The sequence below is a fragment of the Balaenoptera borealis genome (genome assembly GCF_965194805.1).
Source record: "Balaenoptera borealis genome assembly, chromosome: 5".
NCBI lineage: Eukaryota > Metazoa > Chordata > Mammalia > Artiodactyla > Balaenopteridae > Balaenoptera > Balaenoptera borealis.
Window position 1 is genome coordinate 68,353,705 of NC_138862.1, and position 13,448 is coordinate 68,367,152.

General features: G+C 43.9%; 1 protein-coding gene across 2 annotated transcripts in view; it reads left to right on the top strand.

The window, feature by feature from the left end:
- Nucleotides 1-32: 32 nt before the first annotated feature.
- PARP14 (poly(ADP-ribose) polymerase family member 14) overlaps nucleotides 33-13,448 on the top strand; it is a 48,124-nt gene continuing 34,708 nt past the window's right edge. The window contains exons 1-5 of one of the 2 annotated variants that reach the window (XM_082394852.1): nucleotides 33-299; nucleotides 5,868-5,992; nucleotides 6,756-6,789; nucleotides 9,892-10,134; nucleotides 12,873-13,109. In XM_082394852.1, coding sequence (XP_082250978.1) covers nucleotides 113-299; nucleotides 5,868-5,992; nucleotides 6,756-6,789; nucleotides 9,892-10,134; nucleotides 12,873-13,109 — 826 coding nt within the window. In that variant the 5' untranslated portion in view covers nucleotides 33-112. The remainder of the gene's footprint in view (nucleotides 300-5,867; nucleotides 5,993-6,755; nucleotides 6,790-9,891; nucleotides 10,135-12,872; nucleotides 13,110-13,448) is intronic. The other variant, XM_082394851.1, reaches the window with a different exon arrangement.

Consider the following 13,448-nt stretch of genomic DNA (forward strand, 5'->3'; position numbering starts at 1 on the left):
AAAGGCGGGAACTAAGGGTGGGAGGAGTGTTCTGGGAAACGAAAGCGAAAGAGGCTTAACCAGTGGGATTTGGGTGGGACCTGCAGTCGGAGCCGGACCAGCGGAGGAGAGGATGGCTGCGTCCGGCTCCTTCCCGCTGCTGGTCGAAGGGTCCTGGGGTCCCCAGCCCCCGAAGAACTTGAGCACCAAGTTGCAGATGTACTTCCAGAGCCAGAAGAGATCAGGAGGCGGGGAGTGTGAGGTCCGCCAGGCGCCGGGGAGCCCGCCTCGTTTCCTTGTGCTCTTCTACCCGGACGACGGTGAGGGGGCAAGGGGTGCGGGGGAGAGGGGACAGCCGGGCTCTCCTTCCAGGGAAACCTGGGGCTGGGGCGCGCGGCGGGAGAATTCGTCCGGCTCCGGCAGCAGGTGTAGGAAAGAGCGTGGGGGGCGCAGAATAGACAAGGCGCGTCGGGGGCGCTGCGGTGCCCCCTGCGCGGCGCTTCCAGGCGCGCCCGGAGCTGGCGGCAGACAGCCCAGGTGGGTTAAATAAACATTTAGAACCGTGTGACTGAAGGGAGCTGCCTGAGATCTGGTACACCTACCTCATTTTACGAGGCTACATCGTGTAGTGGCATCGTGTGTTAGGGGCAGAGTTGCAGTGCCATTGCAATTTTTGTCTTCTTCCTCTGAAAGCCGCAGTTCTGGAACTCCAGAGGTTTGTGGGAACACAATTTGAAGGGAAGAGAAGGTTTCCAGGAAAGTCACATCTAAACTGACTCCTGAGGGTGAATTCAGTTCTTGATAGGCGAGACACTGGGGAGGGCTCTTCAGATGGGAGCTGGCTGCAGTGCTGGGGACAGGAGCGCAAAGGCGTCTCCAGGGAAGTGCTGGGCGCCCTTGGGTAGCTTTGGTTTGAGGAATGAGCCCCCTCCTTATCTCTGTGCACAAGCGAGGTCTGGAGACTGGCACTAAAAAGAACAGGTAGGATCTGGGAAATTTTATAAGATTACAAAGAGGGTGCTTGTATTTTAAAAAATCTTAGACCTTCTCTTATTAAACTTCCTTTTTAAAAAGAAGTGGGGTGGAAATTAAGGCTAATAGAATATTGCGTTGAGATAAAAGAGGACCTTGCATGACATGCTAAGGAGTATGAACTTTCCCCCACAGGTAGGCAGGGGAGAGCCATGTCCAAATACACTTTTGGGAGATAAATTTGGTTGCAAATAAGTACAGTGATTTCTGTTGGGAGAGACCATGGACATCAGACCCTTGAAGAGTGTCATGCAATGTCCAAGTGAGGACCAGTGAGGCCTTGAACAAGGAAAGTCATCATGGGGATGGAAGATGCATGTCTGCGTACTGTCTGGATTTGGTAACTGATTCTACAGGATGCTCCACTTGAGAGAGAGGGAGAGCCCCTGTGCTTTCTCTTATTTTTTAGATGGGGAAGGAAAGAGCTAAGCAATGTGAGGAGTCACAGGGATTTCCCCATGGGTCATGGAGATTCCCAGTGATTCTGGGATCACTTGGGAGAGGGGCAGAAGCATTGCCTAGAATCTCATTGTCTGCATGTAAATATAGAGGCTTATTGGAGGAGAAAGGCAGGTACTGTTGATCAATGCACAGTATCTTGCTGGAACCTCTCCAGTCAGTTTCAGGGTGGTCCTCAGGCTGGGAGCACGGGTGGCATTCTGAGTTGATTGAGGGTTAGGAGTTTTGAGCTTTGAGGGGGAAGTTCCCTCCCCATAGGCAACTGAGCAGCTGAGTTAACCCCTCCTCATGCTGTTGCTATTAGGGAAGCCGGAGGACAAGTACCCACCAGTTATCTGCTTGCTCGAGACACCTACCAGGTCTGCACTGGGAAGCACGTGACCTGCTGTTCTCCCAGTGCACACTTTTTCCCATCAGAATCTCAAAGGCAAGGATGTGGACAACCCCTGACCCTGCCTTCCCGTTGCTGGATTTGGAGAAGCATTTGGGTCAGAGGAGAAGCAAGGAGGCTTACGAGGCCATCAGAGCAATTGGAATGCTCTAGGGCAGGGATGCAAAAAGGAAAGAATGAAACCCAGAGAAGAGAGGGGTGCACAGACCAGTGTGAAGGAAGCGAGGTGGGCAGGAGTCAGGAGACCTGCCTGGCTCAGAGCCCTTAAAACAATGTCAAAAAGTTTTCCAAGGGTTAATTTCACCAAGCAATGCTCAAAAGGGCATCTGTGCAATGTAAGCCATTTCCCTGGGGCTTCACTTTTCCTCCCAGGATTTTACCATTTTGATTCCAATTGTCAACATCACCATGGGCCTGGCCCTTAGGGACACTTCTTTCTTCTTTAAAATCCCGTTATTCTCAAGAGTAGTCCTCACATTGAGGCAACAGACCCCCTGCATCCAAATCACAACAGGTTAAACAGGCACATTCCCAGCTCTGTCCTAGAGACTCAGGTACCCTGAGTGTGGGGTGGGTGGGAATCTGCATGTTTAACCACACCCCAGGTGATGCTGATTTGCTAAAGTCTGAGAATCCCTGTTGTTTGTTGATGACCCTGAATGAACAAAAAGGGAAATAATTGTAGAAAATACAAACCTCGTAAAAATACAAACAGCAAAAATATAATTGTGTGATGATAACATCATTCTGTTCTAGTCCTCAAAGCAGAAGTGATTTCAGTCTCCCTGCCAGGTTTCTTCCTTCCCATCTCCCAGCCCACTTCCTCCCTTCACCCACATCTAGACTGCTCTAATGTCCTTCCTGCAGTAGTACCCGCCCAGCATACACACTCAAAGCTTAGTTCAGCTCTTTGTATGGTCAAAGTTCTTAGGGGTGGAAAGTCCCTGTTCAGTTTTGGTTTCCTCGCAGAGGAATGGCTTTCTCAGAAGCAAGTGGTCAGGAGTTTGCTAACATCAAATTACCTACCCCAGCACTGTCCCTCGGGCAAAGCTCTTCTCCCACAGGAACACCCTCTGCCCTCCAGGGAAGGAAGTGGCCCCAACAGGTGCAGGCCCATAGTGTAACACAACTTGACTCTTATGATTCACATAATAAGAATGAGCCCAAAAGCACTCCTGTGTAGAAATGAGTGGATAGCAAACAGAAACTATTTGGAAGCTGTATACTTCTATATAATTGGCTGAATTTCCGAAAAGTCGAGTGTAAATTGCCTTGTAAGATTTTAAATCCTGGGCTTCCCTGGTGGCACAGTGGTTAAGAATCCGCCTGCCAATGCAGGGGACATGGGTTCAAGCCCTGGTCTGGGAAGATCCCACATGCTGCGGAGCAACTAAGCCCGTGCGCCACAACTACGGAGCCTGAGCTCTGGAGCCTGTGATCCACAACTACTGAAGCCCGCATGCCACAACTACTGAAGCCTGCGCACCTAGAGCCCATGCTCTGCAACAAGAGAAGCTACCGCAATGAGAAACCCGCACACTGCAATGAAGAGTAGACCCCACTCACTGCAACGAAGAGTAGCCCCCGCTCGCTGCAACTAGAGAAAGCCCTCGTGCAGCAACGAAGACCCAACTCAGCCAAAAAACAAAAACAAACAAACAAACAAAATTTATTAAAAAAAAAGATTTTAAATCCTGTTTCAGATGTGTACATTTATCATCTTTTCTGGTCATAATTTTGCTCCTGATTATTGTCAGCTTCTCCTTAAATAAAATTAAATATGGATGGTCTGAGATTGGTGCAGGAGAGAGCCTGCCCACATGGGTAAGGGTGTTTAGAGGGCAGCATTTCAGCTCTTCTTCCTCCCAGATTCACTTTCTCCTTGTTGCGGATCACTTACTGTTACTGCTACCACTTACTCTCTTAAAATAGTTGTGCCCATACATATTACACACAATCTCAGAACAAGCTGGCACATTTAGATACCTGGACAGGACTCTACCAAAATATAGGGAATAATAAAAGGAATGTAACACAGAGGTCCATGACTCTAGATAGCTTTGCTTATAAAACTTAGCCTGCTCTCTGGGCTCAGGAGTCCTATCCAGTCCTTAGTTCTCACTCCAGCTTAGGTCAGCCTATCAGAGTCCATGCAAAAACACCCACCCTGCTCACAAAGAATGAAATTAGAGTCTGGCATTCCTTCTCATATTGTTTTTGAGGCCTGTTTTTGAGATGACATCCAATTAAGTCATCACCTCCCTCATCCTCTTCATGGATGGTTGAGGTGGGAAAGCTATTCAAGTCCCTCTTTTTTTTTTTTTAATTAATTAATTAATTTATTTTTTATTTTTTATAGCTGTGTTGGGTCTTCGTTTCTGTGCGAGGGCTTTCTCTAGTTGTGGCAAGCGGGGGCCACTCTTCATCACGGTGCGCGGGCCTCTCACTATCGCGGCCTCTCTTGTTGCGGAGCACAGGCTCCAGATGCGCAGGCTCAGTAATTGTGGCTCACGGGCCCAGTTGCTCCACGGCATGTGGGATCTTCCCAGACCAGCGCTCGAACCTGTGTCCCTTGCATTGGCAGGCAGACTCTCAACCACTGCGCCACCAGGGAAGCCCAAGTCCCTCTTGATGAAAGATTCTACCCGTATCTTCAGCCTCAGCAGGCAACCATATCAGAATACAACGTGGTAGCCCAACATCCATAGCAGAGCCACATCTGTGAATGCAGGCCACTCGCCAAGGTTCTCCTTCGCCCTGACCTCTTTGTACCCCCTGACTACGTTGGCCAGGCCTCCTCCTCTAAACTCACTCATTCCCTGTTCTCCACTGTCTCAGATACACCGATTTTCCTTTTCTCTCTCTGACTGCTCCTTCTTATAATTGTACAATAACTTACAGTTACACAACTCTTATGGGTGTCACAAAATTCACTCACAGACGCTGCTTCAAGTATGGAAACTGAGACGCAAGAAGTTAAGATATTTTCTCAGTGACACAGCTAGTTGGTGGCAGAGTTGGAATTTGAATCCAGGTCTTTGGACTCATGTCCACTGTTCATTTTTTTCTTCCACTGCAGCCCAGCTGCCAAATGTGTTAATTTTTTTTTTTTTTTTTTTGGTAAGAATCTCTCCCATCTTATCATCACAGGTTAAAGAATTGATTGAAATACCTTTTTTTTTTTTTTTAAGATTTATTTATTTATTTATTTATTTTTTTTATTGATTGATTGATTGGTCGCTATGTTGGGTCTTCGTTTCTGTGCTAGGGCTTTCTCTAGTTGCGGCAAGCGGGGGCCACTCTTCATCGCGGTGCGCGGGCCTCTCACTATCGCGGCCTCTCCTGCCGCGAAGCACAGGCTCTAGACGCGCAGGCTCAGCAGTTGTGGCTCACGGGCCTAGCCGCTCCGTGGCATGTGGGATCTTCCCGGACCAGGGCTCGAACCCGTGTCCCCTGCATTAGCAGGCAGACCCTCAACCACTGCGCCACCAGGGAAGCCCTGAAATACCTTTTTAATGAGGCTCCTCGCCATTCTGCTCATGTTAACCTGAGTCACTTTCCTAAAACATGGCTTTCATAATGTCATGTCCTAGCATCCCTGGCTCACAGTGAGGGATGATTTAATTATTTCCCTTCACAGTAGAATAAATATTGCTACCTTTCTGAGTGCCTACTGGGCATCACGTACTGTACTAAGTTCTTTATAATGTTTCTTGAATCTAATCCATGTAACACCCACACAAGACAGTCTTCATTAATTAATAGACAAGAAGACAGATTTTGTAAATAAGGCTTATTAAGGAACATGCTCAGGGTTAAAAAAGTAAGTTTAAAGATAGAATTCAAATCTGTGTCTGCTTGCTAAACTTTCCCCCTTTTCACCACACACAGCCTCTCTTGAGAAGCTGACCAAGCCGTTGATTGATGATGATGAAGCCTATGGAAATCATAGAATAATTTTGTGAATAAAGATTGCTTAACAGTTGGCTTTTTAAAAAAATTTCAGTTCGGCAGCAAGTTCTGGCGAGAGAGAACCACGAGTTAGTATGGCCAGGAAAAGGAACGTTCAAGTTAACTGTCCTGTTGCCCAGAGCCACGGATGAAGTCCAGGAGGGGAAAATGCCAACAATGGTAAGTAAAGGGGTGCTTACAAGGGAAGTAGGGTGTTCTCCCAAGGTGTGTGGGATGGGAACCACGATGAGGAAATATAGTGGAATGAGAAGTACAACTCAAACTGGGGTGAGGAAAGCAACTTACAGATGTGGAGGGAGTGAGAGTGGTGATAGGGTAGGTATGAAATAATGGAAGAAGAAGCACTTTTTGTTTGATTTTTGACACTTTTGAAAATTCAAGATTGGGGGGTTACCATAATGGTGGTTTGAGATGTAAAATCTTGGGTCTGTTTGTCCCAGGTACTTAATAACCTGGAACTTGCTATATTTGTTTCATTTTCACATGGTTTAGAGGGGCCAGCGATCTATACTGCAGGTTCTAAGTATTTCCTCAATTGTAAAATGGGATAGTAATAGTATTGACCTCTTTGGATTATTGGATTGTTGTGAGGATTAAATGAGACAGCCTTAGTAAAGCACATGGCCTAGTGCTTGTTAATAGTACGCACTCAATAAATGTTAAATGGGAAAAAGAACATGAGCTAAATTATTGCTCTGATTTAGGTCTTACCTCAAACACTTGGTGCTCCTTTGGGGTTTCTTTTATTTGTGACTCGTTTTTACCAGTGATTTGTGTGCTGTATATTCAACAGCATCATTGCCTGAGCTTTTAGTTATAATTTCTGTAGACCCTACATCTCCAGGCTGGTCCTAGGGACATTTTCTTAATGTAAAGAGATTATTAGTAATTTATTAATGCTACTTTATTGTTTGGGTTTTAGGAATCCAAGACCAAAGAACGTGTGAAAGAATCAGGTAACTTCTCATTCACCAGGCAGTTTTGCTTTCAATATTAAACACTGTGTTGCAGAGGTCATCCTTCTCTTCTTAACTTCACAAGTCAGGGTTTGTTAGCTGAGAGATGCTTTGGGCTGCATCATCTCCATCCTCTCAGCCAGCTGTGCAAGGGTTGCCTCTTGAGCTCTAAGGGTTCAGGTCAGAAGGATGGGAACAGCTCTCTCTGTGGGGGCTGGGAGACACCTTGCAATTGATGGGAGGATAAAGAGATACCCGAGAGGTGGATGAACTGACTTTTAGAGTCTACCTGTGCCCAACTGGCCATTGTGAAGCAAGGACATGATGTGACAGTGGGTGCTCTGTGTGGCTAAGTCAGTTAGTGCTGCTTTCTGAGCTCTGGGTGCCGGATGTGGGTGTAGCCCTCCAGACCAGCGGCAGCTCTTCTCGTCCCATCTGCTGTAGGAAACAGCTAGCAACCTAGTAGCTATACAGTAGGACCTTGTTGTTTATCCATCCTATATATAATAGTTTGCATCTGCTAATCCCAAACTCCCAATCCTTCCTTCCCTTGCCCCTCCTCCCCCTTGCTAACCACCAATCTGTTCTCTATGTCTGTGAGTCTGTTTCTGTTTTGTAGATATGTTCATTTGTGTGGTATTTTAGATTCCACATAGAAAGACAAATACCATATGATATCATTTATATGTGGCCTCATTTCTTACACGTCTGCACAAGTGCTCCTTAAGCTTCATTTGTCAAATTGCCATTTCCTAAATGGTTTTGGTGCAATCTCGGCACTCTGTCTATACTTCTGTTGCTCACAATACATTCTACTCCACTTTTCTCTACCTAAATTCTAGGATAGCCTTCAAGATCTACTCAGGTCCTTCCTCTTCTCTGAAGCCATTCCAAGCCAGCCCAATTCCTTCATCTCTCTTGTTTGGATTCCTGGCTTGATTGTTGACACTCTTTATTTGGCAGTCAACCAAGCCACTCTTGTGATGAAGCTTCTAATAGTCATGGGGTTATAAACTATATTGCTGGAAAGGCTCTTTCCATTCACTTAAGTCCAATAATCTCATTTTATAGTTAAGAGATGTGCCCAAGGTCACATGGCTAAGGAGTGGCCGAGTCAAAGGTCGAACTCATATAGCTCACCCCGACTCCATTAGTCGTTCTGGTTTGTCATGCCTGTCTCACTGAATGCTAATTTATGTTGTTATTGAATCCTTAAGCTATTTTTTATTTGGCATGAGTGTGTGTTTGTGTGGTGTCACATCCAGCCCATAACAGGAGTGTTTGTCAGGGTCATCTAACTGCTGTAACAAACAACCCCCCAAATCACAGTTCAGTGTAGTCGGCAGCTAGAGTGGTGGGGGGAGTCTAGACTGCTTCACACAATTATTCAGGAATCCAGGCTCCTTCCATCTTTTTGACACCGTTATCTGTGATATGTGGCTCCAAGGTCACTGCAAGGGAGAAGGAGATTCACATAAAGGAGATTTGATTGGCCAGGTCTGGAAATGGAATTCACCAGTTCCACCCATATTCCATTAGCCACATGAACTCTACTGTAGGAACTCAACTGTAGGAAGTCTGGGAAATGTTGCCTAGGAAGAAAACAAAACGGATTTGTTGAGCACATAGCATTTTACTCTGCCATGATAAACATTTACAAATGTCAGTTCCATTTCTTATTTATTTATTTATTTATTTTTGTATACATCCATTAGAAAACTGGTAATTTCCTTTTCTAGCGTTTTTTGTACGCACCCATCTCCACACAACCAGTGCCTTGAACATAAGGGTGCTAATTGAATAGTTGCTCACAGAATGTCTAAAGATCATAACATACTCATTGTGCTTCATTGCACAATCATAGAGTGAGACGGACCTTCTGTATACAGTTAACCCTTGAACAACACAGGTTTGAACTGCGTGGCTCCACTTATACGTGGATTTTTTTCAATAAATATATTTGAAAAATTTCTGGAAATTTGTGACAATTTGAAAAAACTCACAGATGAACTGCATAGCTTAGAAACATTGAACAAATTAAGAAAAAATTAGCTATGTCATGAATGCATAAAATATATGTAGATGTACATATAACATACAAAATATGTGTTAATCGACTGTTCATGTTATCAGTAAGGCTTCCGGTCAACAGTGGGTTATTAGTAGTTAAGATTTTGAGAAGTCAAAGTTATACGCAGTTACTTGGCTGTGCAGGGGGTTGATGCTCCTATTCCCCGTGTTGTTCAAGGGTCAACTGTATATGTAACTCACTTATGGCCAACGATGGAGTGGAACAAGCTGGCTGGGTGGTTGCTATTCTGTAAGTTTGAGGTATACACATAATTCTCTGGGCCATTTTATCTTCCATGTGCATTCCTTAGTCATTCACTGTAAGTATCCTTTTTCTCTCCAGTGATAGGAAATTATTGCTTTTCAGAGCATAATGTGTTAGGTGATGCCCAAATATGGGCATGGGATAGTCTTGCTTTTCTCCAGTGACCTAAGCAGTAATTCTCCAATTCAGCAAACATTTATTGAGCCTCAACTATATACCATATGCCATCAATACAAAGATGAATAAATATGTCCCTTGCTTTGGAGTAGCTTGGTTCAATAACTGTAATTTGGTGCAGTGATAGAAATATATGTCAAGTGCTATGAAAAACAAGTCAGGTTCCTTAGAGAAACAAGGCAGAAAAGAGTGTAATAAAATTGAACATAATCATCATCAACATCATATGAATAGACAATTAAATACTATTTTTTATTTTAATTAAATTAAGCCAGAAGTCGTCTACGATCTGTTTTTTTAAAAAAAATATTTATTTATTTGGCTGCGTTGGGTCTTCACTCTAGTTGCGGCCCCTGCGGCATGTGGGATCTTATTTACCTGCCCAGGGATCGAACCCATGTCCCCTGCATTGGAAGGGGGATTCTTAACCACTGGACCACCAGGAAAGTCCCCTAAGATCTGTTTTATTTGAGTTAGCCAAGAGATCAGGAAGGAAAGAGGACAGTGTAATTAGCTTATGATAATTTACTTGCTAAGAACATGGTAGATAAATATAACATCTTGTACCCTTTTTGTCTCCCTAAAATCAGATGCATCAGAAGAACTAGATGCAAATATCTCTCTCAATAGAAGATCAGAAAAAAAAGAAGACACCCCAAAAGATTGTGAAAATATTTCCTCTTTGGTTGCATTTGAAAATCTTAAGGCAAATGTGACTGATAAGATGCTAATCTTGTTAGTGGAGAACATAAGTGGCCTGACCAATGATGACTTTAAAGTGGAATTAATACAAGATTTTAATGTTGCTGTAATTACCTTTCAAAAATATACCGGTAAGATCAAAGGATGCTCCATTTGTCAGCCTACTTTGCACTACACTTTGGGATTTGGGACACCTAGATTACGGAACGTTTCTGAAAGCTTCACTCTTTCTAATAGCTAGTAAGAGAGGACTCCAAGTTAATACAGATGCTTTCTTATTTTGAAAGAGAAGCAAATTCGTTCTGAAATCAAATTCTGATTTTTTTTTAATAAGTTTATTTATTTTATTTATTTATTTTTGGCTACGCTGGGTCTTCGTTGCTGTGCGCAGACTTTCTCTAGTTGCAGCGAGCGGGGGCTACTCTGTTGCCGTGCGTGGTCTTCTCATTGTGGTGGCTTCTCTTGTTGCAGAGCACGGGCTCTAGGCGCGCAGGCTTCAGTAGTTGTGGCACAAGGGCTCGGCAGTTGTGGCTCGCAGGCTCTAGAGTGCAGGCTCAGTAGTTGTGGCGCACGGGCTTAGTTGCTCCGTGGCATGTGGGATCTTCCCAGACCAGGGCTCGAACCCATGTCCCGTGCATTGGCAGGCAGACTCTTAACCACTGCACCACCAGAGAAGTCCCTCTGATATGTTTAATAAATCAAACTTTATTGTATGAGTTTATGTGTGTGTGAGAGAGAGAGACAGACAGACAGAGAGACAGAAATAACACACCGAAACAGAAATCTAAAGTCAGGTTATTAAAGAGATTCCAAGCAAAGGACTCAATGTTTTCCCATGTGTTATCTCATTGGGAGGAGTAAATATTGATCTGTGTTACTAAACTGGACTTGTTGGGCAGTAATAATAACAGCAAATACTCATATAGTGTTACTATAAGTCAGGTACTATGCTAAGTTTGTTCCACGTATTAATTTATTTGTTCCTTCCAACAACCTTTTGAGATTATTATTATTCCTCATCTTACAGTTGAGGAGACAGAGACACAGAGATGCTAATCAGAGAAACAGAGATGCTAATACCTGGAAGAACTAGATTTGAACTGAAGCAGCCCACCTCTGTAGAGCCTGTTCTCTTACCCCTTTACCATATATTTCCTTAGTGGGGTTGGCCAAAAAGTTCGTTTGGGTTTTTTGTAACATTTTATGGAAATACTTTCATGGTTGTCACATATGCAGGGATGAGTAAGTGCATGTAACGCGGAATATGAGTGCTCTTTAAGGTCTGTGTGAGGAGTCTGTGGACAGTTTCTGAGACTGGAAGAGCCATCTCTGGAAGTCAAGGAAATTTTCCAATTCCAAGCCCTCGCTATTCCATGGCCATGGCAGTGGAATGGTTGATCTTAATCAACCAGCACAGGTCATGAAGTCAAAATTCTAGTTCCACCATTTAACTAATTATCTGAGGTTGACCACGTTACTACCCTCTGTGTGCTTTACTTTCCTCATCTATAAAATGGGGACAATAATACCTAATACAGTTTCTGTGAGGATCAAATGAGATGGTGTTTGCTCTTAACATAGTACCTGAGACATGATAAGGACTCAATAAAGGGAGCTATTCTTACTTCAAATTTTTGATTATTTCTTATAAAGGTAAAACTAAGTTGACTTGCTTTTGTTCATTGATCAAAAATCTTGATACCTACTATGTGCCAGGTACTTGTCTCACTGTAGGTACACAGGTGAATAATTCTTGGTTCCTGCTCTTGAGGAACTCATGTGGAGCAGGGAGGAAATCCATTCATAAGTGAACAATGAAGATTCAAGAGGAGAAGCTGCTTCCCTCAGCTGTGAACAGCAGGCTGTGGGGAATGGGAGGAAAGAGGACACCATGCTTGTGTCATCTTTGAAGTTTATACTCCAGCAGTACCAGGCTATCAGGTCTCAGATATGCTATGTTGCTACATGCCCCTGCTGGTCCCTCTGCCTGAAATGTTTCCTCCCCTTACATACCCGGTAAACTCTTCTTCATCCTTCAAAACTCGGATCAGTGACTACTTACTCTGGGAATCCTTGTCTGATTCCCAGTATTAATCTTCCCACCTCATTTGATCCCCAAATAGGCCATTTGTTTGCTTTCAAGACTTCCTCCCTCCTGGATGGTGAACTTTCAAGGAGCTGTTATAGTCATCCCCTCTATCCCCGGATCCTAGCCCGGAGCCTGTTACATCATGGGCTCACCGTCAATATTTATTAATTTGAAAGAGATAATGGGGCTGAGTCTGGAAGGAGGAACAGGACCAGGGTAAAAAAATTGGAGAAGGGCACTTTAGACAGAGGAAATTGTATATACGAAGGCAAAAGAGAATGTAGTTTTCAAAATAATCATTGGGTTTTGTGGCAGTGTGGAAAATAAAATGAATGGTCGGTAATAACAAGAGGTGATATTTAGAAATTAGTTTGAAGTCAGATAGCCAAGGGCATTGTAAGCCTAGCCAAGGAGCTTGAACTCATGCCTGCAGGTAATGGGGAGCCGTTGCAGAATTCGAGGAAGGAGTGAAATGAGGAGACTTGTATTGTAGAGAGTGCATTCAGGTGGTGATGTCAAGGAAGGGTGGAAGGGGCTGTGGCTAGAGGCAGGCACACGACTCAGTGTCAGCAATCCAGGTAAGACATTCCTATGTGCATTGCTGTTCAGAGGCTGGAAGCTTTAGGCATGTAGATTCTCATGTGGGAATTAAAATCTTGCATTTAAAAATTGAGTGCTTAACCTCCCTCCTTTATCTCAATTAATATTCAGTTTCTTCTATATAATATAAAGATATAATCATAATTTTTGATTGATTGATTAATTGATTATGGTTTGTAGATGCGCTGAAATTTGTTGATAAATGTGTCAAGCACCATTCAGTGAAAGAACTTCAGCTTTCTGCAAGACTTCTGGAAGTGACAAAAACGGTCCGAGTTGAAAACCTGCCACCTGGTGTTGATGACCATGATTTGAAATGTTTATTTGAAAATCCTCGTAACGGAGGGGGAAGAGTTGCCAGCATTGAATGTTTTCCTGACGAGAGTTCAGCACTGATTGAATTTTTTGACAGCAAAGGTAATACCTATTAGCCTAATTTTGTAAACTTTACCTGGCATAGTTAAAACCATTTTAATAGATCTTAACAGTTAACAGTTGAATTCTGATGTATTTTATTTTTATCTGTATATATTTTTGTTTTTTTGGTTTTTAAAATTTATTTATTCATTTGTTTATTTTATTTTTGGCTGCGTCGGGTCTTAGTTGCAGCACGCGGGACCTTTGTTACGGTGCGCTGGCTCCGTAGTTGAGGCATGTGGGCTTCTCTCTAGTTGTGGCGAGTGGGCTCCAGAGTGTGTGGGCTCTGTAGTTGCGGCACACAGGCTCTCTAGTTGTGGCTCGTGTGCTCAGTAGTTG